Source organism: Alnus glutinosa, chromosome 3 (genome assembly GCF_958979055.1).
Source record: "Alnus glutinosa chromosome 3, dhAlnGlut1.1, whole genome shotgun sequence".
Classification (NCBI taxonomy): domain Eukaryota; kingdom Viridiplantae; phylum Streptophyta; class Magnoliopsida; order Fagales; family Betulaceae; genus Alnus; species Alnus glutinosa.
In genome coordinates this window covers 914,815-941,522 of record NC_084888.1, presented here as the reverse complement: position 1 = coordinate 941,522, position 26,708 = coordinate 914,815, and the positions used below count along the sequence as shown (strand labels likewise).

The 26,708-nt window shown below is 35.4% G+C and overlaps 3 protein-coding genes across 4 annotated transcripts; all 3 read left to right on the top strand.

Annotated features, from left to right (window-relative positions):
• The first annotated feature begins 3,846 nt into the window (after window positions 1-3,846).
• LOC133862902 (U-box domain-containing protein 5-like) lies at window positions 3,847-10,273 on the top strand. Of its 2 annotated transcripts, XM_062298815.1 has the most exons (7): window positions 3,847-4,442; window positions 4,574-4,666; window positions 5,431-5,509; window positions 6,056-6,241; window positions 6,351-6,458; window positions 7,689-8,860; window positions 9,189-10,273. In XM_062298815.1, exons 3-7 carry the CDS (start codon window positions 5,453-5,455, stop codon window positions 9,940-9,942), a joined length of 2,277 nt encoding a protein of 758 aa, XP_062154799.1. In that variant the 5' UTR covers window positions 3,847-4,442; window positions 4,574-4,666; window positions 5,431-5,452; the 3' UTR covers window positions 9,943-10,273. The 2 variants fall into 2 exon arrangements, with proteins under 2 accessions (XP_062154799.1, XP_062154798.1); XM_062298814.1 differs by lacking the exon at window positions 4,574-4,666.
• A 3,623-nt stretch (window positions 10,274-13,896) lies between these two features.
• LOC133862919 (U-box domain-containing protein 5-like) lies at window positions 13,897-20,387 on the top strand. Its single transcript, XM_062298839.1, has 6 exons — window positions 13,897-14,691; window positions 15,447-15,527; window positions 16,134-16,325; window positions 17,014-17,121; window positions 17,797-18,965; window positions 19,323-20,387. Exons 2-6 carry the CDS (start codon window positions 15,471-15,473, stop codon window positions 20,062-20,064), a joined length of 2,268 nt encoding a protein of 755 aa, XP_062154823.1. The 5' UTR covers window positions 13,897-14,691; window positions 15,447-15,470; the 3' UTR covers window positions 20,065-20,387.
• A 2,093-nt stretch (window positions 20,388-22,480) lies between these two features.
• Window positions 22,481-25,144, top strand: LOC133864377 (transcription factor HBI1). Its single transcript, XM_062300687.1, has 7 exons — window positions 22,481-23,037; window positions 23,165-23,377; window positions 23,462-23,596; window positions 23,816-23,887; window positions 24,029-24,202; window positions 24,288-24,381; window positions 24,749-25,144. The coding sequence occupies exons 1-6, from the start codon at window positions 22,549-22,551 to the stop codon at window positions 24,351-24,353; spliced, it is 1,149 nt and encodes a 382-aa protein (XP_062156671.1). The 5' UTR covers window positions 22,481-22,548; the 3' UTR covers window positions 24,354-24,381; window positions 24,749-25,144.
• Window positions 25,145-26,708: the final 1,564 nt, after the last annotated feature.

Below are 26,708 nucleotides of genomic sequence, written 5' to 3'. Positions count from 1 at the left end.
TCTAATGGTTATATTTTTTAAAAATTTGTTGAAATTCCACAACTCTGAAGGGGGGACTACTATTTCAGAAGTAGGAGGTAGGAGAAGAAAATGAGAGAAAGAAAGGAAAAAAAGTGGTGCTGTGTTGAGCTGAGCTGATTCGTGTGATAAAGAAATGAAAAAAAAAATGACAATTTTTATAATTTTTTTAATAATTTGGTGAGTGAATAGTACTCACAAAATTAGTGAGTATTGTTCATTTATAAAAAAAATTTGGTTAAATTGATGAGGCTGTTGAGAGTAATTTTTGTACATTTTTACCAAATTACTTCATAAAAAATGACTAAAAAATTATTTTAATAAGATTACTAAAAATGAGCTATGCACCCGCTTTCTCATAAAGGCTATCCAAATTGACTACAATTGAATCGGCGAATTATAGCCTATCCTCATTCGGGAATTAAGGGCTTGTTTGTCAAGGAACAATACATTTCAGTACTGTTCATGTACTCTTTTTTTTTTTTAAAAAAAAAATTTATATTTTTTACTACTAATCAACATCAAAACATTTTCACTTTTTTCACTTTTTTATATCACATCAATAATTTTTTATTACTATTCAAATAAAAAAATTCACTACAATACAAATTTTTTTTACTTTTTTATACAAATTCTTTTTATTTTATATCACATCATCACTTTTTACTAATTTCAAAAATTAACAACTCACTACTCTGTTCTGTTCTGTAATGTCACTAGCCGAATAAGCCCTAAAGTGCAACGACCTACAAATTCTTTTTTTTTAAGTAGGACCTACAAATTCTTTAACTATATATATTACTTCCTCTGTAAAGCTATATATTAATATATGCACGTTGGATAATCTATTATAATCTTTCCACTCTCTTAAACGTTCCATCCCTGACGTGAGCCCGTACAATCCATTGTAGCTTTTCCATACGCGTATCTATAAAGAATAATTATTGGCGTGCTGGGCCTTAATGGGCTTTTGATATTTCTGCATGGGCCTTGTCTTTTGTGTTTATACAGGCTGTCAAGTAGACCCGCAGGGTCCACATGTCACATCAAGGTCCTCTCCTTTATTCAGATTCTGTTTGCTTTTGGCCCCTGCCAAACTATTAGACTTGTTTGACAAAAATACGTACAAAATAAAATAGTGAGTTGTTAATTTTGAAATTAGTAAAAAGTGATGATGTGATATAAAATAAAAAGAATTTGTATAAAAAAATAAAAAAATTTTGTATTGTAGTGAATTTTTTTATTTGAATAATAATAAAAAATTATTGATGTGATATAAAAAGTGAAAAAAATGAGAATGTTTTGATATAAATTGTTATTGAAAAATGTAAAAAAAGTTAGATGAACAGTATCTTCCACTATCGTGTAATGTAATGTAACTTAACAAACAAGGCCACTGTGGCCTTATTTGAAAACAACAAGGACGGAAAAAAGTATTGCTTTCTACTGTTCACAATTTTTTAATTTTTTTACATTTTCTAATAACAATCAACATCAAAACATTCTCACTTTTTTTCACTTTTTATATCACATAAATAATTTTTTATTACTATTTAAATAAAAAAATTCACTACAATACAAAATTTTTTTTTTCACTTTTTTATACAAATTCTTTTTACTTTATATTACATCATTATTTTTTACTAATTTCAAAATTAACTACTCACTACTCTATTCTGTATATGTCTTTGCCAAACAAGCCCAGTATTACAGCAATCTCAGCATTTTTTTTCTCCTTAAATTGAACCAACAAAACTATTTGTTTCTTTCTTATTCAAAGTATACTCCACAATATATTTCATTATTTTTCTTTATATCATTAAAATATCATTTATTTACAAAATACAAGTTTTCTACTTATTCTTACAATTTTTTTTTTTTTTTTTACAAATTCTCATCACAATCTCCATTGAAAGTCAAAGAGAGAAGAGAGAAGATAAATATTTTATATTAAAATAATAAATATTAAAGCTAAAGTGTTAGGAAAAGTATAGGGTACATGTCTTCATGGCCGGATGCTTGAGAGGCAGAATTGATTTGGTTAAAGGCTATGAAGGCTGAGAGGAGTGCTACCATGGTTGCTGCAGCCAAAAACAGCTTTGATTTCATGGTTAATTGCTGTACGTCAAGAAGAGGTTTGAGGAGAACTATCTGAACGAATAAGCTAGCATTGGGATATATTGTGAGGATATATATGTGTATGTGCATGTATAAGAAATGTGATGAGGGTATATCTGTCATCTTGTATACTTCGCATCAAGTATATTTGTAAATTTATTTTTTGTTGACTTTAATCACGCATTGTTTTGACACGTGTTGTAAGAGAATTATAAAGTGTAACATCATAGACAAAAATATTAAAAGAAAGTCCCATCAACAAAACCTCACAAAGTGACATGAGTGACAGCATTTTGTGTAAAAAAAACCATTTTTTTGTCATTCTTCTTAAAATATCTATATTTTTTTAAAAACAAAAAACAAAAAATAATTAAAAAAACTAAGATAAAAAAAAGGACCAATTTTTCAATTTGGTTTGTTTAGTTTTTTTCTTTTTTTTCTTTTTTTTTTTTAAAAAAATTAATTAATTTTTTTAAAAAAATAAGAGTATTTTAGAATGATAAAAAGGTGACATTTTTTTTTTTTATATACAAAATGGTAATTTGATATATTTTACCTGTCACTTTGGGAGCTAGCTTTATCAAAAATGACTCGTAGTTGAATGAGCTTTTTTATCAGGCTTCTAAGGCAATAGGGCCCTTTCTTAGTTCTTCATCTCAGATATGAAATGGACAGGTTAGCATTCTCTGGATGCACCGAAGGTTGCAATGACACAGAAATTGATGAATCGACAAAAATGAGGTGAGTTTTCTTCATCTTTTAACGCCCAAAAAGGTATTAACAAAACCTTGATTTCTTAAACTTCCAATGAAGAAAAGTTTGTGCATGTCATCAGATAATATTCCTACCCATGGTGGAAGGAAAAGGTAATAGACTCTGAAAAGAAAAGAAAACACAGCAGCTGCCCTTTAACCCCTGAGGAAACCGCGCTTACATTGAGGGTATTGGATATTGATCCTAGTATCCAAATATAAATGATATAAAGTAATTTACACTATTAGTTACAATAATATTAAATCATAATATGAGAGGACACACAATAATACATAAAAAGAGAAATTAAATATGTGACTTGCATGCATGAGGTGCAACTTATAAAAAGGTGGCCAAACCATCTTTTTTAAAAAATAAGAATAATTCGACTACCCTCAATCGATCATGCCATTAGGAGATGGTTTAAACATTATCATCCCTTTAGCCACGAAGATGATTTGTCCCTGTAACCCTATATATGATCAGTTTAAGCGTGGGTAAACCAGTTTGATACTTTGATATAAAGTCGTTGGGATGTTTAGCTTCGTGGAACATGCCTTTTTGAGGTCGTCGGGAATGAAAAAGGAATAGGGTTGATTGTGTGTTTTATTTTTTATTTATTTTTTTTTAATTGTTGTTAAACATGAAAAAGAGGAGCGCAGGTCGCGTTGCCACTTTTAAGTCATCGTCATCCAATTAAAATGGGAAATGATTTGTGATTTTTTTTAATTGCTTAAGTGGATATCCAGTCAGCATGGACGTGATCGTTGTTAAAAAAAAAAGCTTGTACGTGAACGATTATAATACCATATTCTAATGCAATAATTGAGTCCAAGGGCATCTCCTTCCTTGCTATTTCAGAAAAAGAGATTTTTATTTTTTTTTATTTTTTTTTGGACTATATATATATATATATTGGTGGGCTACTTGGGGGTCAGAGATGTCCCGCGTCCCTCTTCTTTTATCTCTCTAAAACGGCGTTATACCAACCAATTTGATAAACTTTTCGCGCTTCTTTCTTTCTCTCTCTTTCTTTTTCGGTCGTGCAAAGTCTTTCTTGTCCCGAGAAGCACAGATGTTCCTCACCTTTATTTTTATGGCACGTGCTTGCTTTCTCTGAAATTTAGTTCACTGCTTCTCACCTCTTTCGCTAAATGTTTCTCAGTAAATCAGCTGGATTTGATGCTCTTTTCCTGCTTCTTCTGGAGAATCAATTCCTGGGCTCTCTTGCTTCTTGGCTTTGATTATGTGATATAGTTTTTGGAGACTTGGAGTTGATATTTGAAGGAACTGTGTAGGGTCTCTGAAAATTTGAAGTGGGTTGTGGCTTTCTTCCTTAGTTAGAGTCTATGGTGGTCTGAAAGATACTGGGAGGGTTTTGGCTTTCCTTTTGTAAACTGGGTGTATTTGTGGGGAAATCTGTAGTTTAAGAGTTGGGTTGCGATTTAACTGCTTTATATCTAGTTGAAGAAAAGTCGCAGAGTCCATCTGCTTTTTAGCAAACAGGCAGAGAGCTTTCTGACCATTGTTCTGTTTTCCACTGCACGGGGTTGGTAAGGCTTTGTTTTTGTTATTGTTATTTGAGTAACAACTAAGATTATAACTTAAGAGGGTTATTTTATCTATTATTTGCTTATTTAATAATTTCATTTTTTTTTCTAACAAGCCTAATTTCCACTTTCAGAGATTGTAACTGAAGTGGAACCTTTATTATGTTTCATAGCCTCCAATGTTAGTCCCTCAAGCCAATTGATCTAGGGTTCCCACCCAAGGACAGGAAAGTACCCTGGGACCGTATATTCAAATTTGAAATGTTAAATCACTAATTACCCTATTTTTTTTTTTTTTGGGATAATTGGTGATTTAATTTAGTGTCAAAGTAGAGGCTCTGAAAAACCCTGACTCCATGGTTTACTATGTCTAACTCATGTGTTGGGTGTCACTTGTTGAGAAAGAGTTTGAACCCATAAGGAAGAGAAAGTGATTCAGTATTAATTAAATGATTAAATTAACCATTTCCTACATACTTAAACTTGAAACTTGTATGGCATAACTAAGAGTGAAATTTCCATAAGGTTTTTCAAGTTGGTCAATTATAATGATGGTTTAAGAGTTGGTTAGTCTCAGGCTCTCAGCACTAATGACTTTAGACTGTGAAATTAATGCTATTTTGCTAGTTTTCTGACATCATTTTTCCATTTGGTTGACAGTAATTGTTTCCAAAGAAAGAGAAGCAATTCTAGTAGACTAGTATACTTCTCTCGTGACCTTAATGAACAACTCTTAACAGTCGACGCATATATTGTGTAGCATGTGAAAATGTTGTATATTGCATTTGCGAAAGTAAGGTTGTTATGTTTCAAGTGTGAACCTTTGCTGTTTTTATTTTGGATGTCATTCTCTTACTCAAATTGTCACTTTGCATTTGGAATGGTCATGTATACAGTACCTTGATTTAATGGATTATGTAAGATACTATCGATAGATTTTTTGCAAGAAACATGTATAATTAACGCATTTTTATTGTTATTGGACGTGCAGATCTAAGATAATCCTCATTTTAATGGGGTCTGATGTTGTTGAAGTAGTGGAAAAACTGCCAGATCCTTATTCCTGTAAGGTATTGTCATGGTGGTCTTTTATTCCTCTTCAGTTGGAATTGTGCAGTCCTATTGTATTTACAGCAGGTTTGCAGCATAAATGCGTGTTATTGACTTCACCCTTGCATACAAGAGGTTTACATATTTATCATAAATAATGTGGTTAATCGCTTTTATTTTTTGGTGTATGTCTTGTTAGTTTGCTGGTAAAATTCTGTACATTTATCACATGGGTATGACTATAGTACACCTCATTTTTAATTCTTTTGAAAGAAGAATATTGTGTTTCCTTTATGGTGTCACTGAAAGTGACACTAGGAACTGGAAAACCAGCGTTTGGTATCTCTGATCAATTTGAGAATGGAGATCTTTTTTCTTTTTGGTGATGGAGAAGATGTTTTTTCTCAAGAAATGACAAGCACTGCGGTTTCCCTGTTTGAATCTAACGGAATGAAGTTCAAATCCGTGTTCATTTTGTGCCTTCGAATATTTTTGTTGCTTTTACTTGACCATTCTGTTATAGCAGATCAAATTTTTTCATCCTGTATATTTATTCATGATTGCAGGTGCCATTATTAATGTGTAGAGAACTTCTGAAATTGGTTAATAGAATATCAAAAATATTACCTGCAATAGAAGCAGCTCGCCCTCAAGGCTCATCAGGAAGAAAGGCACTATGCTTGTTAACCGAGGCAATTGAGAAAGCCAAGCAATTTCTCAAGTCCTGCACAGAGTCTAGTAAACTTTACCTGGTTTGTTAGGCTGCTTGCTCGTCTATTGTCACATCCAGTAGTTGTTTTTGTTCCTTTATTGTTTTTATGCTTAAATATCTAGCTGATAAGGCTTGCAATTTACTTCCAGGTAGTAACAGTGAAGGATAGAGTCTCAAGATGTCAAAAAGTAAAGAACTTTTTGGAGCAAAGTTTAGGCGATCTTCAAACTATGGTTCGACCAGAGTTGGCACTAGAGGTTCTTGAAATTTCACGCTCTTTTGTGCTTTCTTTTTTTTTTCGAGTTTTCTTTTCAATCCCCCCACCCCTGTCCCCCAAACCCAACCAAGAAAGTAAACAACATGAGGTAGTTGATGCATATATATTAATATTGATACAAGAGGAAACTTATATTTGATGAATGTACAATACTGTTCTTCCCCTGATCTATTGAACATGCCAATAATACGTGTATTAAGCCAGCCACTTTACTGTATTATGAAAGTGCTAGTTCTATGGGTGTAACCGGTTCCATGAAGTGATACTCTGGTTTCTGATGCTTGTATCCCAAATTGGAACTACTTAAAGAGGATGTAGTCGAATTTCCCAGTTTACCTCCCTTCAATCTAGTTATTAATTACTCTGCCCCCTCCTCTTCACATATACAAAAACCTCAAAAACTTCTGGCAGACAAACTATAAAACCTGCTTTGCTCCATGGTGCATTATGGAGCAAGATTCTTCTAAGGGGATTTTCATGGTTCAGAAACTATGGGTACAACCTGTTTCAGTCCCAGCCTGTACTTGTTCCATAGTTTCTACTATTTTTCTTCACAAAAAATAAAAAAAATAAAATTATGAGCCTCAGTTACTTGGTGCAGCTAAAGATGAACATGTTGTGTGAATGACTTGATTTCCTCAAGTCAACACACGTGGGCCTAGCACTATCTCAAGTTGATTTTCTTTTGGAATTTCACACAACCCGTACTCCTTTTCCTAGCCAATTTTGTATTCAGTCTTGCCTACTTGTTTTTCTCTCCTATTTGGTTTTGGAGTTTTAGCAGGCACAACACTAAAAAGGATCACCGACTTTATCTCCTACAAAAGATGCCTCTATTCGGCCTTTTGTGAAGTGTGGAAAGAGGTTGAGAAATGGTCGCACCTTAACTTTAGTTTTTTCCCATTTTGCAACTCCGCAAGGCCTGGAGATAGAGAAAGTATTTTGTCTTTTGTCATTAATTTTCTTTTGTGTGGGAGTGAGATTTGGGTGTGTTGGAGCTTTGGGTTTAGAGTGTTTTTCTCCATACTACGCTTTGTACTCCATCTTTTGATAGTGGAATTCTTCTAGTCGTCTTCGTCTATGGATGTAGGCTTGTTAAGCCGAACCACATAAATCTTGGCGTCCTGTGTGATAAAGTTATTTTTATTCTATTATTTTCTGCTTCTTTGGGATTCTAAAATTATTTTGTCACAACATATGTTATCTACAGATCTCTTGCATTGTGGATGATCTTAGGAGTGCAACGTTTTCCCTGGACTCATCTGAAGAAGCAGCTGCTAAGGCTATGGAAGGATTGATCTTCCAGAGACCTTCTGCATCAGGTCCAATGGAAAAATCTGAGGTTTATGAAGCTCTTCAATTGGCAGCTTCAACACTTCATGTTACATCCCCAAAGGCTATCTGGATAGAGAAAGAATCTATCAAGAAGAAGCTTGATGAAGTTGGTGATACTGATCCAAAAAAGAAGATTTTAAGATTTCTTTTGAAAATATGGGGGGAGTATGGAAACTTAATCCTGCAAGAGCAATCACATAATGACTGTGTTCAGAATGAAGGAGAATTTGCATTTGAGAATGGCAGAAGTAGTTCTGCATATATTCAGTCTGTTGATGCGGATATGCCTATAGGATGTGGGCATCGTGAGGCGCAAGTCGACATCCTAAGTAGAGCTATACCCCCTATGGACTTTAGGTGCCCTATATCATCAAGATTGATGTATGATCCTGTTGTAATAGCATCTGGACAAACATTTGAGAGGATGTTCATACAGAAGTGGTTTGACAAGGGTAATGATACATGTCCAAAGACTAAAATGAAACTGGCTTATCTGTCATTGACTCCAAACAAGGCCATGAAGGATTTAATATCAAACTGGTGCATGAGGCATGGAGTCACCATTCCTGACCCAACTATGCTACCTGAAGAAGCCCTTCCCTCTTGGGAAACTTCTTCCACTTCCATTGCTTCTTCTGGCAGTTCTATGAATGGTCTACATCTTCGGATGGATCTCAGCAACACGTCCCTTGGATCTTTAGACACTAATTACACTTCTAGTCCATCACATGCTAAGATAGCAGATGGCTTAAATTTGATTTCTATGCAGACAAAAGATGAGCACAAATTTCAATCTCATGAAAACACGCGTGAGATGGATTCGGAATTTTTATCTAAACTCGCCGAACTTCAATGGGAATCCCAATGCAAATTTGTTGAAGATGTCAAAAAGCATCTGAATTACAGTGAAAAAGCTTTTCTTCATATGTCATCTGCCAATTCTGTCGAACCACTTGTTAGATTTATGAAGGACGCGCATGACCTGCGTGATGAGAAAGCTCAAAAAGCTGGATCTCAGTTGTTGTTGGCATTTTTGAGCAAAAACAGGTAATTTACTCTTTGTTGATGGGTAGTAGTTACAAAGGCTTGTCTCCAGATGCTAAGTGATATCTTTTAATTTAAGATGATTATCATTGTGTTAATATGTATCAAACTGGTGTGGCAAGTTCAGTTCATCATCTGGTTCCTTGTAAATTGAGAACTGTGGGATTTTAATAAGTAGGGAAGAGTCACTATTAAAGCTTAGCCAGTTGATACAGTTTGAACCATAATATTGTTGGTTCCTTTGTAAGTTTTTGACTTTTAACCATGATAACATTGCTTATGTGGCTGGCTCATATATAATACCATAATTACTCTGTGTTGCTTCATGCAGTAGTGGGATCTCGTACTTACGTGAAGATGCATTTAGTCTCTTGGCCACTTATATTGATTCAGAAGTAGCAGCAGAAGAAGCTCTTGACATATTGGAATTGTTGTCTCGCCATCGGTATTGTGGAGCTAAAATTGCAGCATCCAGTGCTTTGACTTCCATCCTAAAGATTCTCGACTCCAATAACAAATTTTTCCAGAAAAGGGCCTTCAAAATTCTGTGCCAATTGTCCTCAAAAACAACTGAAGTTTGTTCCCACATTGTATCTTTGCAATGCATCCCAAAGTTGGTTCCTTTTTTAGTTGATAGCACCCTTGCAGGAAATTGTGTATATTTATTGAAGAATTTATGCTGTATTGAAAAGGCTAGGATTTCTGTTGCTGAAACTAATGGATGCATTGGTTCTGTTGCTGAGATACTTGCAACTGGCAGTCATGTGGATAAGGAAAATGCAGTGGCTGTTCTCCTTTCGCTCTGCTCTCAACGTGTTCAATATTGTCAGCTGCTCATGGATGAGCGTGTCAGTGCTGCCCTTGATGATATATCTGTCAATGGTAATGACAAGGGCAAGGTGAGTGCTTTGGAATTGCTTCGACTCTTGAAAGATTATCAACAGTGCCCTGGATCTCATATTGATGCCTCTAGAGACTCCACAGATCTCTCTAAAGAAAGGAAGTCATCAAAGGGATCCAGCTTTTTTGGATGGATGTCATCAAAGTCCAAGAAACCCTCTTCTGCCACAGGAAAGAAGAAATGAAACTTGTGTCTTCAGCTCATTTTACCTGGTGGTGATTTGAAATATCTTTTTGTTATTTTTGTTGGTGTCAGTCTCTCTCAGTGGGTAAATTGAGAGGAGGTTAAGATCAGCTGTTTCTGTAGGTGTGAAGGAAGATCTGTCTCGATCAGTTACCTTAGTTGATTGCAATCTTTAATTATAGTTGTTGGTTTGACTTTTTTTTTTTATTTGGTTTGTAATTTGTGATCAATTCTTATTAGTTTGCAATCCCAAATTTATTGGGATATGATTTAATGGTATGTGTATATATTTCACCATGATCAATAAAACAAATTGTGAAAAGCTTTGACAATTCACTATTTGTTTGGTTTTTCCTTCTTTATTGTTACTCTGATTTTCTAGGATAAGATCTGTACGAGCTTTCTCAGTTGGAGGAGTTGGAGGGGAAAAGAGGGAAAGAAGGGGATATGGAGTATTGGGTTTTGGTGGCGGCTATGGTGGTATGGTTGGGCATGGAGGATAAAGAGAGGTGAGTGATTGGATGAGGGGATTCAGTAAGGTCGGAATAAACTGTTATCCACTATTTTGGGCATTTAGATTTTATTTAGCTAACCGGCAAAACTAAATATAAATTAGAGGAAATTGAAGCTAAATCTATTAGAGGCGAGCCGCTCCCTATTTATGAGGTACCATGAATTGGGTAAGGTAATGCGTTAACACTTTTAGGTTACGTTTGGTACGTAAAATGATTATTTCTTTAGGAAAATAAATAATTTTTATTGAAAATGAAAGAAAGTGAAATGAAATAACTTTGAAATAGTTATTCTCATGACTCATGAATGAATGAGTATTCCAAGTGTTTGATGTTTATCATATACTATAACACTAAAACTATTGTATTCCACATTCTTCAATTCTTAATAAAAGCTATTTCATTTTTCTAATGAAATAACCATTTTTTTAAGAAAGAGTAATGATGTGCCAGACTCTTAACCCCAAATATAACACGCCGTTTAAAATCACTATAACCATGGGAGATTGTAGAGGGTGTTGTTCTCTAGGTTGCTTTGCCCGCGTAGGGTGTCCTTGTAACTTGTGTACAAGTATTGAAAATGAATAGAGGAGAAGAGAGTTAAAAGTAATATTAAAAGAAAAACTCATGTCCTTTTTAAATCCTTTCAAAACTGATGTGCATTTTAAAATAACAATTAGATGTACGATAAATCACTATTAAATTTTAATCCAATAATAATTTTAAAAGTCAATTTATAAAAAAAAACGTAAGCCTTCTTTATAACATTACTAGTAATTAATAAAGAAAAAAAAAAAGAGATAGAAATGTGAAACAGGCGGTCAAACAAAAAGCAAAACCATTTTACTAGCCAAGTGCGAATGCCGCGTATCCGCGTATGCGTCTCAGTCTCTTGGCCTTTCGAGTCAAACAGATATCACTTCTGCTTATGCGCTTGCGACGGCCATTGGGCGTAGCCGCGTAGGAAAGGATAATGTATTTACTATTTACTATTTACTCTTTCTTTTAACACGTGATACGGCCATTGGGCGTAGGAAAGGATAATGTATTTACTTCTTCCATTTAAACCCCCTCTCTTTCTAACACGTGATACTCTTCACTAAAATCAAAGCATATATATATATATATATATATATTTGCAAATATTAATGGAATGAGTCCATTTGTTTGAAAAATATATTACTTGGGCTTTTTCAAAGCTAGCTACCATAGCTTTGTCAAATTCTCCGGCCAATTCTCACCAACTAAACCCAATTTTCATCCCTCTATTCAAAACGTTTCCATCAAATCTTTAACTGCGTTTTTAAATTCGTGTTTTGATTAATTACGTTTCAAAGTAGCTATTTTTTTCAAACCGAACTTCCTTGACATCTATAATAACTTATGAATTTTAGATTTCGTTGTAAAATGACGGATCAAACTCCTAAAATATATCTCTATATTGTTCTCTAAATTAAATGTTTTTTGTATTTTATCTACCAAACTTAGAGTAATATTATAGATGAGTGTATAAATTTTTAGGGTTAAAGACATTTTTGATACCTATAGTTTAAAAATTTTATTTTTTTGTACTTTAGTTTCATTTCGCTTCATAGATAATACCTGAGTTTTGGGAAAAGACTGACTTTGTACCTTCGTCTATTTTTCCGTTCAAATTTTAATGGATTGTCACGTGTCACGTGACACAATATAAAAAAAATTAAAAATTAATTAAAAAATTAATAAAACTTAAAAAAATAAAAATATTAAAAACTTAGAAAAAAGGGTGGCTTTTGGGCAAAATGGGGATGGTTAGCCACCCCCCAATTTGCCCAAGGGAGAGGCTCAACCACCCCCTTGGCCAGCCTGGAGTGGCCGAACCACCCCCATGTGGGTGGTTTGACCACCCCAGTCCGGCCATGGAGGTAGCTTAACCGCCATTTTTTAAAAAAAATTTAAAAAGTTTTTAATATTTTTTTATTTAAGTTTTATTAATTTTGAAAGATTTTTATTTTTATTTGATTTTTTTTATATTGTGCCATGTGTCAACTCTCATTAGTTGACACGTGGCCGTCCGTTAAAATTTGGACGAAAAAAATAACAGAAGTACCAAGTTAGTATTTTTTTTCAAAATCTAAATACTATTTATGAAGTGAAATGAAATTAAAGTACCAAAAAATAAAATTTTTAAACCACATGTACTTAACTCCAATCTTTATGATCTTTTCTTTCATTTCTTTCTCTCTTTGCCTAGAAAATGAAATTAAAAAGAAAAAAGAAAAAAAAGAAAAGAAAGAATATCTATAGAGAAAGAATAGATAGGTATATGAAAAGTCGTGAACTAAAATAGAAAAAAACAAAAAAAACTTTTAATTAGCTATTTTCAATAAATAATAATAAAAAATTAAATTGTAGAGAATCTATTTATAATGGTCTCTTAACTTAACTACGTGGCTGTTAACTACGCGTACGTTGTGCTGAGCCTGAAATGGGCTTTAGAGATTTGGGCCTGAGCCCAGCCTTTTCTTGTGGAAGGTCTTCACGTAGGCACTACATGTCAAATCACATTCCCCTTTATTCGATTATGTATGCCTTTTTGGTTTTTGGCGAGAATGCAGTGAAGTGAAGAAGAGAGAAAAAACAATAAAATATTAAACAAATAAAAAAGAGCCATCAAGCAGTAAACGTGTAGTACCCATTTGCAAACGGCATTCAATATTTTGGTAAGAAGTTATCTATCCCACCAACCCATTTTTCTATAGCCAACAAATAAAACATCATTGTTCTTTTAAATTATTTATTTAAATTTGAAAGAATTCGATCAAATAATTATGAAAAATCATTTTTTATGTTATGCTGACACATTACCTTTTACAATCTCATTAGGGCTCGGTTTGAGTCTAATCTATCTAGGCCATACCGGAGGCTCCAAGCGTGCATATTTGACATGAATCCATGGCGTATGACGGATATCAAATTATATCTGATTATCAACAAAAATAATCCCATTAATAAAATGAGTAAAATAAGTACGTTCAATCAATCCCACCCTATTTCAAATTTTCAATATCAATAACCTGCCGCCCCAATAAAGTAACATAAACTAGTGGAAGCAGCAAGAATGGAGCTGATCATTGGTAGGGAATCGGGGGAATGGAGACTAATACAAATTTAGAATGGGTTTTCCATTGACTTCATTATTCCGAAACTGCCCCTTCTCATTTGAGAACTGAGAGAAGGTTCCTTTTGACCTTTATGGATACCCCTCTGAATTCAATTGTGTCTGCGGCTACGCATGGAGACGCAGCAATTTTCTCTAGTCAGCATCACAGGGAAGAGGGAACCCTCCACGACAGGCGTCACAGTCTCGCTAAAGTCACGCTTAGATTTCACAGTGGGCCTACGCGGCAACAGAGCTTTTCGTAGATAGACGGTGTAGATACTGTCTCAGGTATCACAGTGCTGTAACGGAGATTCGGTTAACTGATTGGTGCCTTTGTGCTCTCTCTCTCTCTCTCTCTCTATGACCCTGTCCTGCTGCTGTCCGTATGTATCCTCTCTCCCGTATAACCTGAAACAGTAGCGTGGTGAATTTCATAGGAAAATCAGCTCGTTGACGGGTCTTATTCTCCCTCTCCCTATATAGTCTTAGACCAACCAATTATAGATAGGCTTTCGGACTTTCTCTCTCTTTCGTTCTCTTGTTTCGCGCTTTTTGAGGTTTCTGGAAATCCTTTTTGGTTGGTAGCTATAATGCTTGGATTGGTGATCTTTTTCCTGGTTCTTTTGGAAAATCGGTTATTGGGTTTCTCCATGAAGGAGTTTCGGTAGTAAGGATTTGGGTTTTTCATGCGCAGGAAGATTATGTGCTATTTGTACTGTTCTCCAGAGTTTTTCTTGCTTGTCTATGGGAGAGCCGCGTGGAAGATACTCTGATAGTTAGAGTCTGATTGGTGTATGGATGAATTGGAAGGAATTGTTGTGGTTTAAGAGCTGGGTTGTGGCTATTTTCCGTAGTTAGAGTCTATTGTTGATTGCAAGATACTGGGAGTGCTTTGAATTTTGTTGTCTGAAGGGGGTATATTTGTGTGGGGAATTCGGTGGTTTAAGAATTGGGTTGCTTTCGTTTTTGATTGTATGAGGTCTCTGGCAGTTCAACTGCTATCTATTTAGTTGAAGAAAGGTCTCAGAGTCTAATTGCTTCCGAGAAAAGAGGTGATAGAGCTTTCTGATCATCGTTCTGGTTTTCACGGCACGGGGTGAGGCTTTGTTATTGTTGTTCTTATTTAAGCTTCAAACTTAACACATAACTTAGAGGTTTCTTTATTTATTTTCTCACTTCACAATTTCAAATTTAATTTTTATTTTCTAAGGATAGCCAAATTTTTGCCTTTGGAGATTGTAACTGAAGCGGATCCTTTATTGTGTTTCATAGTCTCCAGTGTTCATCCCTCAAGCCAATTGAAATAGGGGTTCTGTCCTAACGATAATAAAGTAACCTATGACACACAGAATTTTGAAATTGATACTCAGTATAAATTAGCTGTCGCATATTCAAGTTGGTCAATCAAAAATGTTTGAGATTTGGTCAGTCTCAACTCTAATAAAAGTTAAGATGGTGGAGTTACTGCTGTTTTGCGAGTTTTCTTACATCATTTTGCCATTTGGTTGACAATAGTTTTTTTTTCCTCTCTCCCTCTCTCAAAGAAAAATAGAGAAGCAATTATAGTATACTGCATATGTGAGTTTGATGAACAACTCTATTTGAGCATGCATATATCGTGCTGCATGTGGAAGTGCTGTATATTGGATTTGCCATACTAAGGTTTATGTTTCAAGTGTGAAGCTTTGCTGTTTTGTTTTGGATGTTATTCTATTACTCCGATTCTTGCTTTGCATGTGGAATGGTTATGTATACAGTATCTTGATTTGATGCACTATGTTAGATACTTGGATAGACATTTTTGTAATGAACGCATGTAAGTAATACTTTTCATTGTTGTTGAGCTTGCAGATCTAAGACAATCCCCTTTTTTGAATGGGGTCTGATGTTGCTGAAGTAGTTGAAAACCTGCCAGATCCTTCTTCCTTTAAGGTACCTTTATCCTGAGGGTCTTTTCATAATGCGGAATCATATTGATGCTTTTTGATGGCTTCACCCATGCATAAAAGAGGTTTAAAAATTTATCATAAATAATGGGTTAATAACTTCCTTCTTTTTCTATTTTTTTTTCCTCGGTGCTTGTCTTGACAAGTTTGCTGGTAAAATTCAAATATCTATCACAAGGGTAAGATAATATGTCCTGTGTACGCCTAATTTCTAATTCTGTTAAAAGAAAAATATTGTGTATCCTTTATGGTTTCACAGAGGTTTAAATATCCAAGTTGCTGAAGTTAAATAGGAACTGGGAAACTAGCTTTTACTATTCTTTGATCAAGATGGAAAACTTGCCCCCAAAATGCTGTTTCTCAGAAGGCCTAGGTTTTGATCAAATTTACAATGGAGTTTTTTCTTATTCTGATGGAGAGGATGTTGTTTCTCAAGAATGACAAGCACTGTGGTTGCCTTGTGGAATCTTATTGAATGATGTTTAAATCTGAGCTCATTTTGTGTCTTTGAATATTATCTTTGCGTTTACTCAACTATTATGTTTATATCACATCACATCATCTCATTCTGTGCATCTGATCATGATTGCAGGTGCATTTTTTAGTGTGCACAGAACTTTTGAAATTGGTTGATAGGATATCAAGAATATTTCCTTCTATTGAAGCGGCTCGCCCTCGATGCTCATCAGGAATACAGGAACTATGCTTGTTAAACAGTGCAATTGACAAAACCAAGCTACATCTTCAGAAGTGCAGCGACTCTAACTCTAGTAAATTTTACCTGGTTCGTAACTTATTCAATGATTAAGGATAAAGAAAGTAGGTTAATATGAAAACTTTCTGGTGTATTTCACCAAAGTGATAATCATCATAAGCAACTAAAAGGAAAATGATGGAAACTAAATCTACTCTTTTGATCTTAAGATTAGCAATTTCTGATCGGTCCATGCTGCCTATGCCGGTGGACATGAGAAGAGAAGGAAAAATGAAAAAATTGCTGCTGTTAAAGAACAAAACCTGTATAAGGTTTACTGGAGTAGGATAAGAAGATTAGGATAATCTGCTTATGCTAATTGATTGTGTCAGTAGTGGTTTTATTCTAGCCCTACTGGCAACAATCCTTGGTAAACTCATTTTGCATTACTTAATCATATCTTGAGTGGCGGGCCAGGGGGTTAATTTGCCCCCTCTTGCCCACCCTTGGCTCCACCATTGTCACACGATCTAGAGTGTTGCTGTTGATGAGCACTCCAATAAGCTTGCTCCTCCATAATTTTTTTTTTTTTTTTGTGTAAAGTGCATGCATATGTGTGTTAGACCGCTTGCTCGCCTGTTGTCACATGTAGTACCTGTCTCAAACTGATGGAATTAACAAGCCTTTGTTCTTTATTGATAATCGGAATTTTGTTTCAATATTGTTTTTATAGTTAAATCTCAATCCATAGCTGATAAGGACTGCAATTTACTTTCAGGCAGTAACAGGGGATGCAGTAGTCTCGCGCTGTCAAAAATTAAATAATTTGTTGGAGCAACGTTTAGGCCAAATTAAAACTATGGTTCAACCTGAGTTGGCTGCAGAGGTTTGTCAAATTGCACTTGAGCCTTTTTTTTTTTTTTTTCCTTTTCAATTCCCTCCACATCCAACCAAGAAAAAAAAGAAAGAAAAAGAAAGATGAGGTAGTGGATGTATATATATTGATAGAAGAAGAAATTATCACGTGAAAATGTTATCAGAGCAGCTCCTCAGTTATTTATATCTTTTTTCAAAACGTACAAGATTATTGTTCCCTGGTCTATAGACATGCTAATAGTATCATTGTATATTAACCCAACCACTTCACTTGATTTTGAAAGTGCTAGTTATATGGGTGTATCTGGTCCCATAAGGTGATTCTGTGGTTTCTGATGCTTGTATGCCCACAAATGGAACTATTTAAAGGGATGCAATCCCATTTCCCAATTTTACCTGCTTTCAATCGAGTTGTTAATACTCCTCTTCCCCCTCTTTACATATGCAAAAACCTAGAAACCATCTTGCAGAGAAACTATAAAGCCTGCTTCACTCCATGGTGTACTTCACAGCAATATTCTTCTAATCGGGCTTTTCATGGTTCAAATACTTTGTGGGTGACAACCTGTCTTAATCCCACCCTATATTTGTTCCATAGTTTCTTCCTTTCTTTCTTCAAAAAAAAAAAAAAAAAAGTCTGAGCCTGAGTTACTTCATGCAGCTAATGATGAAATGTCATTTACAGATCTCTCTCATCATGGATGATCTTAGGAGAGCAACGTTTACCCTGGGCACATCTGAAGAAGAGGCTGGTAAGGCTTTGCGAGGATTGCTCCAGCAGGGCGATTTTGCATCAGATTCAATGGAAAACTCTCAAGTTACAGCTCTTCAATTGGCAGCTTCAACACTTCGTATTACATCCCCAAAGGCTATCTTGATAGAGAAACGATCTATCAAGAAGCAGCTTGATAAGGTTGGTGATAGTGATCCAAGAAAAACAAGGATTTTAAAGTATCTTTTGTATCTATTGAAGAAATACGGAAAGTTAATCCTGCAAGAGCAATCGAGTCATGACCGTGTTCAGAATGAAGGAGCATTTGCTTTTGAGAATGGCAGAAATGGTTCTGCATATAGCCAGCCTGTTGATGTGGAATCACGTATAGGAAATGGGCAGCATGAGGCTCAAGTCGACATCCTAAGGAGAACTATACCTCCTGATGAATTCAAATGTCCTATATCTTCAAGATTGATGTGTGATCCTGTTGTCATTGCATCTGGACAAACATTTGAGAGGACATACATACAGAAATGGTTTGATGAGGGTAATGAGACATGTCCAAAGACAAAAATGAAACTGGTCCATCTGTCATTGACTCCAAACACGGTCATGAAGGATTTAATATCAAAGTGGTGCGTGAGGTATGGAGTCACCATTCCTGAGCCAACTATGCCACGACAAGTACTTCATTCTTGGGAAACTTCCTCCACTTCCATTGCCAGCTTTGGCAGTTCTATGAATGATCTACGTCTTCCTATGGATATCAGCAATATGTCACTTGGATCTTTAGACACTAGTTACACTTCGGATTCATCCTACACTAGGATAGCAGATGGCCTAAACTTGATTCCTATGCAGACAAAACGTGAGCACAAATGTCAATCTTATGGAACTATGCATGAGGAAGATTTGGAATTTCTATCTAAACTGGCTGGACTTCAATGGGAATCCCAATGTGAAATTGTTGAAAATGTCAAAAAGTATCTGGATTACAGCGAAGAAGCTTGTCAATTTACATCATATGACAATTTTGTTGAACCACTAGTTAGGTTTTTGGAGGATGCACATGGCCTGCGTGATGTAAAAGCTCAAAAAGCTGGATCTCAATTGTTGTTGGCATTTGTGAGCAAAGACAGGTAATTTACTCTCTGTTGATTGGTACTAGTTACAATGGCTTCTGGTCTGGTGCATCTGATACCTTTTAATTTAAGGTGATTCTTATTGTGTTAATATGCATTAACTGGTGTGGCAAGTTCAATACATGGCCTGGTTCGTTGTAAATTGAGAATTGCCGTGTTTTGTAGGGAAGATTCACTATTCAATATATTTAGCCAGTTTATATAATAAGATTTTTATAAGACCTTCAGTCGGTTTATGTCTGTAGCTTTTTCCACGTGGAATTGCATAACGTTTGACAATTCGAACCATAAAATTGTTGTTTTTATGCATTGCTCCAGTATAATACAATCACTGCTGTGTCTTGCATCATGCAGGAGTGGTATCTCGTACTTACGTGAAGAAGCATTTAGTCTCTTGGCCACTTTTATCATTTCAGAAATAACAAAAGAAGCTCTAGAAATATTGGAAGTATTGTCTGGCCATCCGGATTGTAGAGCTAAAATTGAAGCATCTGGTGCTTTAACGTCCATCCTGAAGATGCTTGACTCTAATAACAGAGATTTCCAGGAATTGGCCATTAAAATTCTGTGCAATTTGTCCTCAAATAGTGATATTTGCTCCCACATTGTATCTTTGGAATGCATCCCAAAATTGGTTCCTTTCTTAGTTGATAGCACTGTTGCAGGCAATTGTGCGTTTTTATTGAAAAACTTATGCAGTTTGGAAGAGGCTAGGATTTCTGTTGCTGAAACTAATGGATGCATTACTTCCCTTGCTGGACTACTTGCGACCGGCAGTTACAGGGATCAAGAAAATGCAGTGGCTGTTCTCCTTTCACTGTGCTCTCAACGTGTTCAGTATTGTCAGTTGGTCATGGATGAGGGTGTCATTCCTTCTCTTGTTGATATATCTGTCAATTGCAATGACAGGGGCAAGGCAAGTGCATTGGAATTGCTCCGATGCTTAAGAGATGTCGAGTATGATGATGATCGAGAGTGCCCTGAACCTTATATTGATGCCTCTAGAGACTCTCCAAATCCTTCTAAAGAAAGGAAATCAACAAAGGCTTCTGGATTTCTTGGAAGGATATCGGCTTTCACAAAAAAGAAGAAATGAAACTGTCTTCAGCTCATTTTTAACATAGTGGTAGCTGAAGATATCTTATCATCATATTATGGCAAATGAAGTAGAATCTGCTTGGTAAGATTCTCTTTCTCTGCTAGCCTGTAGAGATTTTCTGTTTTTAGGGAATGGAGCAATGATTTCCTCATGTATAGTTAGTGGGTGGATTGGTTTTTAGGCTCTAGTAGTGATTCTCTACCTGTACTTTTTGTTAGCTGTAATTATTACTTCATGATGTATTTGCTGCCATTTTCTAGATAATAGCTTGTCAAGATTGTACAGATTTGTGCTGTTCGATGTGTTGTGTACTTATCTTACACGCCTGATTTGATCCACACATGCATTAAAAAATAAATGATACAATCAGTCTTTTTTTTTTCCTAGGCAAATTCAACCGAACAAATACAAATACAAAAACAAAAAACAGGACAAAAGAGGGAACTAGACTAGGAGGGTTTAGATGCTATTGGGAGAAGGGACAAAAGAGGGAACTAGATTAGTAGAGATGGCTCATTTAACTAGATTATGTGCCGGCTAATTTTCTCTGAGATGAACTTTTTATATAGATGAGCCAAGAATAAGACTCAAGAGTTCGTGGGCTTCAGAGATAGCTGGTTCCAACTGCCAATTTTGGAGGACAGTCTTGGTTGAGTGTCAATCACTGGTGTTTAATTTGATGTTCGCATAAGAAACTAGTCTATTGACATTTTGGGATTCTCTTTATTTCACGGTTAAAATTAGATTTTATAGCATCTAACGGCATACACGTTGTCATATTATTTAAATATTTTAAATGACGTGATAACGCAAGTAACACACACACATATATATATATATATATGAAATTTAATCCGAATGAATCCTGTTCCGAGATACGGTGCGGTGGGCGAGGGTGAAGCCTTAATGGCCAAAAGCAACAACAAATGGGGACACACCCCGACACCCACATGAAGTTGGTGGAGATCCTCCCAACAGTCCCCAACCCATGGTTTCCCACCCTTCTCTCATGCAATTTCTTTGACCACAGTATGGGCCCTTGTATCTTCAACCCAATGTGATCTTGTCCCTCTAAATATTATTGCGGTTCGGTATTTTCACCAACTTTGTTCAAACAATCTCCTTTGACAAGCAAGACGCTTACATGATTACTCTATTTTAGGCCGAAAATATACATATATTTAACTGAATGTAAATATATTAAGGAAAATCTCTTAAGTATACATTCAAAGCGGGGGGAAGGGGAGGGTTTTAGCAGGAGCAAATTATCACAAGGTGTAAATTTGGTGTGTGAGATCCAACTTTATTGCCATCGGAAATATCATATAATATGGGGGGGGGGGGGGGGGGGGGGGAAAAAAAAGGTGCTCTTTTGCATCATAGTGACAACGACTGTTAACTGATCTTAAAAAATAAGTTTGAAAACAAGGTGTAAAACTAGTTGATAACCCGTGCAGTGCAATGCACGGGATTATTAATTATAATTTAATTTTAAAATTTAAAAAATATTTTCTTTTCACATAAAATATTGCATGAATATGATAGGATATGATATGATAAGAAAAAGTTTTTAATTTTAGATTTTTTAAAAAAATTATTACCACTTAGTGCTACACCAATGATCTTTTCATTAAAGCACAATAAATTTATTAAAATAATGACAAAACTGGTTCAACCTTTAAAATTCATAAGTTTTTTACTTAAGAGACCGGTTCAGTACTTAAAAATGATGGGTTCATACCACGTGTCACAATTCTAGGCCAACTCTAAGTTAGAACTCGGCTTATATATATATATATATATATATATAAAAGTGAGAAAATAAGTGACATTGTAAACTATAAGTAAAATTGTAAAATCAGTTTACACCTAATTTACAAATCGCTCTTTGCGGTATAAAAAAATAATTCAGAAGTCATTGGAGTTGGCCAAAATAACAATTTAGTCCCTGCAGTCAAATCCCATTAAAACACTTGACGGATTTTGCCAGTGTGCCAAAATGCAAAATCCAACCGTGTGCAAGCAACATTATTTTTTAGGTCAACCACATAAATTGATTTTATATTTTTTCTTAAATTATAGCATTCTCATTGAGCTTTGCAAAAGTGGTGTTTAACCAAATCTGGGCTAAAATTTGCAAAAACCATAATTTATTGAGCTCTGTTTTCATTTGGAGAAACTATCTTCCTCTCTATCTCATTTTCATACATTTTTATATTCATTTTCTCTTTCTTTTTCATAAAACTGGAATAAAAATTATGTTTAAATAGAACAAGTGGGATTAAAGAGTTTATTGTGTGATGTTTTTATAAAGTTGCTCTTTAAATTAAAAAATGTGAATTTTTTAGACAAATTTTAGCTAAAGGATAAAGAGTTCACAAGGGTGCCTTATATATATTAGAGGACAGCAACACCACAAAGAACACCGACCCACTATTGTTGCTCTCGTCGGCAATATACGATACCGGAGGTTTGCGAAAGATGTTAAATTGTTTGTTAAACTCACTGGAAAACTTTGTCGGGAACGGTACGGAAGTGAGTGTGCTTGATAGACAGCGAGCAAGGTTGGAATGGATAGACAAGCTTCAACAACCTCAACAACTCTATGTTACCAACGTCTCAAACAATTCCATTGAATCCCACGTAACGCCTCGGCATCGTAGTCTGATCAGTGACAACTTGTTGCTTGGGGAGCACCGAGACGATCCGTCAGCTAAGGCTGAACTGCATTTGAGTGATGGTAGTTTTCCCGGTATTGCAAATTTGGCTGTAGGTGGAAAAGAGTTGGGTTTTGTGTCGCCGGCGTGTAGGAGTAGCGCTTTAACTTTTCATCAGGAGCAGTCTCTTCTGACGACTTGTAGCCGCCTGCTGGTGGCGGTAGAGGCAGCTAAGATGAATGAAAAGGTGGCGGTGGCGGAGGAGATGGAGGTTGTTATTGACAAAGACAGGTTGAATAAGAGAAAAACAGAGGTGTGTTTGAGTGTTTCTCTTAATCTCTGTTTCTTTCATTCACTTTATTCCAAAATTCTGAAAATTACTGCTTCGTACAAAGGGTTGTTACTGCTTCGTATAAACGCTTTTGACTTTTGGTGTTCAGTGTGTTGTAGCAGAGGAATGTGAATGTCAAGACAAGAGGATCAAAGGAGATGAAGAAGGAGTGGAATCTGCAGTCAGTGAGAAAAGCTGTGGAGAAACTTCAGCAGATAATTCAAAGGTGGATTCCAAGGCTCTAGAGGTTCAGAAGCCGGATTACATTCATGTGCGGGCGCGACGAGGGCAGGCCACTGACAGCCATAGTTTAGCAGAAAGGGTATGTTGGAAAAGATCAATTTTGTTAATCAAGGAGAATCACCGATTGCAAATTTCAGAATTATATTGTGTCTATGATCTACAGGCAAGAAGGGAAAAGATCAATAACAAGATGAAATTTTTGCAAGATTTGGTTCCTGGTTGCAGCAGAATCCTGAGCAAGGCTGGTATGCTTGACGAAATCATCAACTATGTTCAATCTCTCCAGAGACAAGGCGAAGTAATTGAAACTTATCTCCCTTTTTAAATTATCCGTCCATTTGGGTTTACGATTTCAAAATGTGAGACCTTTAAAATTGTGTTTTTCATTAAAAAAAAAAGGCACCTTGATTTGAAAAATCGCACTTTTAGTATGCGAACTTGCAATGCCAAAGACACTCTGTTACTCTAGCAATTTTTGTGTTTGATACTTTATTAAGTGGGATTCGATTACATGCAGTTCTTGTCAATGAAACTTGCTGCTTTAAATCCGAAGCTAGAATTCAACACTGATAACTTCTTTGTTAAAGAGGTAAGGACGAAATCGCTTTTGTGATCTCATTTGCTTATTGATCCACGATGATGATGGCTTTGTTAAATGGGAAAATTGTATATACTCGGAATGTCATTTCTTCTGTAACTGACTCTGTGCTTAAATAATTATGCAACGAAGTTTCCTGCTTATATCACCAGTTTTCCGACAGCCACTAGGCCATCAGCAGTCTCCAATTTGCCTTACCTTCAGCTTAACCCGGTTGAACAAGGAAACACAAGTTGTGAACTAGATGTGCTGACAAGCTCTTCTGCAACTGTCCCAGAACTATATCCAGACTCATCCTTCTTCTCTGTAATTGCTTCTAGACTCTTATGGCTTTTACCATTCAACTACCCTCTTTGCTGTTTTATCTCATGTGCTTTTAATTGCATTGCAGAAAGTTCAATCCTTTCCAACTTGGGAAAGTGGTTTGCCAAGGCCTTATAATGCGGGGTTTCATTAAGGAAGATCAACATCCGCTTCATGCACAGGTAGCATTCACATGAATTTCTTCAGTTTAATATTATACACAAAGGTAAAGGGGAAAATGATCTTGGTGTGGGCAAATTGAAATCACGAGATGATAGAGACCATTAATAGACTCTATTATGGCCCAATATCCACTGGACATTTCAGTCTCAAGCTAGAGATGTAATGGTCGACCCTAATAATGACCATCTCAGAGGATTTTATCGAAAATATATGTGAATCTAATAGTTTCTCAGTAAATATACTTTTGTTTTTGGTTACATGTATGGTTGGTTTATGGTAATGCTGTTATCCTTATGGAGTAAGCATAAGATATTCTACCTGTGCATGACAATGACTAAAGATTTTCTCTTGTGACCAAATGAATAGAGGATGGGGAGGGAGGACCACACCAGAGGTATCACAGAAGCCGGATAATGAAAGAAGATAAGACTCAAGAACTATGGTTAGAGACAGTAAAGCATTGTAGGGGCAAGGAAGGAGGGGTGGGGCTGATGAAAAGGGAAGGTGCTTGTGACTATTTGGCCCACAAGTTGTTGCTCTGTCGGATGAACTTGGTTTGGGCGCTGCGAAATCCACTTATCTGTGGAAGAGAAAAGCCATTGAATAAGGCAGTCAATTGGACAATGAAATCGTAGGCAATGATTCTCCACAACTACTGGGACTAGCTGTTTTTATCATGTCTTGTATTTACTCTGTAAAAAACAGTTCTATATATATTGTTTGACCGTTATGAGTACGAGTACAAGTGTCATCTTTGCTTTCTGCTAGAATATTAATTAAATAATTAAATTGATAATTTTCTATTGGCTTAAGTTTTTAAAACAATTGGTGGTTGAGTGGAAGTAGCTACTACTTCTAGTCTCTCGATCTCAAAATGACTTAGGAGAGTACTATCATTGCCTCCATGGAGGCCAAGGCCACCAAATCAGCATAAACTGTGGGAACCCAAATTTCAGAAACTCTCCTGTTAATCCTTTCTTACTTTTTTTTTTTTTTTTTCTCTCTATTATGTAAGCTACCTGTGATGGTTGCAAATTAACTTGTTTGGCTCTCATCATTTCACTATTCTGTACAGTTCTAAGCGTAGTTCTAAGCATAATCATCAAAATAAGAAGCAAACTAGAGATGTTTCAAAAAGGAAACATGCATATAGACAAGAAAAAATGAGAAGAAGGGTGATAATAAGAGCTATGCTCTAACGCATATGTATGCCCATCTATCTAAGAAACTTGAAGTCATAATCCAATCTTAGTTGGTCATGCACTTAAGATGTATGTTAAAGGCATTTGACATCTTGATTGTGTGAGACCTCCAAAAAGTTAGTCTCATATAAAGAAGGTGAATTGTCCACACTGAGTGAGTGAATTATGAAGGTGTTCATGAGTATTAAGTCTCATGTTAGTTCCTCACTAGATGAAACAGAACTTTATAAGTGTTTTTAGGGAGCTTTATTTGTATATTCACTAATCATTTTGGAATAATAACACAAATATAGCTATTGTTTTTCTTGAGTTGTTACACTTTAAATTAAACATTTGCATTATGATTGTGCAAACCTTGTCATGGGCGCTCTAATTTTAGCATTTTTGAGCTCTATGTATGATTGTCAGTTTCAATAGACTGGATTTGAAAATTTTCTTTCAACCCAATTTTAAAAAAATAAAAGTCCTTCAATCAAATTGAAAACTATAAATTTAAGGTTGTAGTTTACTTATCCACTCTTACAAAATAAAATAAATTTTAATATTATATTTATGAGTAATGCTTTATAGTGGACAAGTATTCATCTTTCGTCCATCAAACTTGACGTGACGTAATAAGTTCATTTTCATCCACCAAATGTTATGAGGAATCACGCCACATCAACTATAGGTAAATAGAATGTAGATATTTGTCGGTATATTTATTTCAACGTAAAATATTTTATAGGCAAAAAGTTCACATTCCCTTTTATATTTATTTCAAGACTGGTCATTCATGGTTGGTTTTGTGTGTAAAGCTCTACAATGTTAAACTATTATCTACTACTAAGAAATTAGAGGGAGCAACCTTAAAAAGCTGCGAACATCTTGCTTCTTGAGGAAAACAGTAAGAGGGGAGGGGAGCCATTGAAGTCTGTTCAATACTAGAGGACTCAGCAGCACTACGAAATGAATGAAGATGTTGCTGGTTCAATTCAATCACAACCAGAAAATAAACCAATCGAGGCCGTAGAAATTAGTTTTTTTTTAAATAATAATAATAATGATAATTTATTAAAAGTATTTTCCTCATGGTGTGACTTTGACAATTTTTTAGTAATTGAAAGTTTGAAGTTTACGAGATA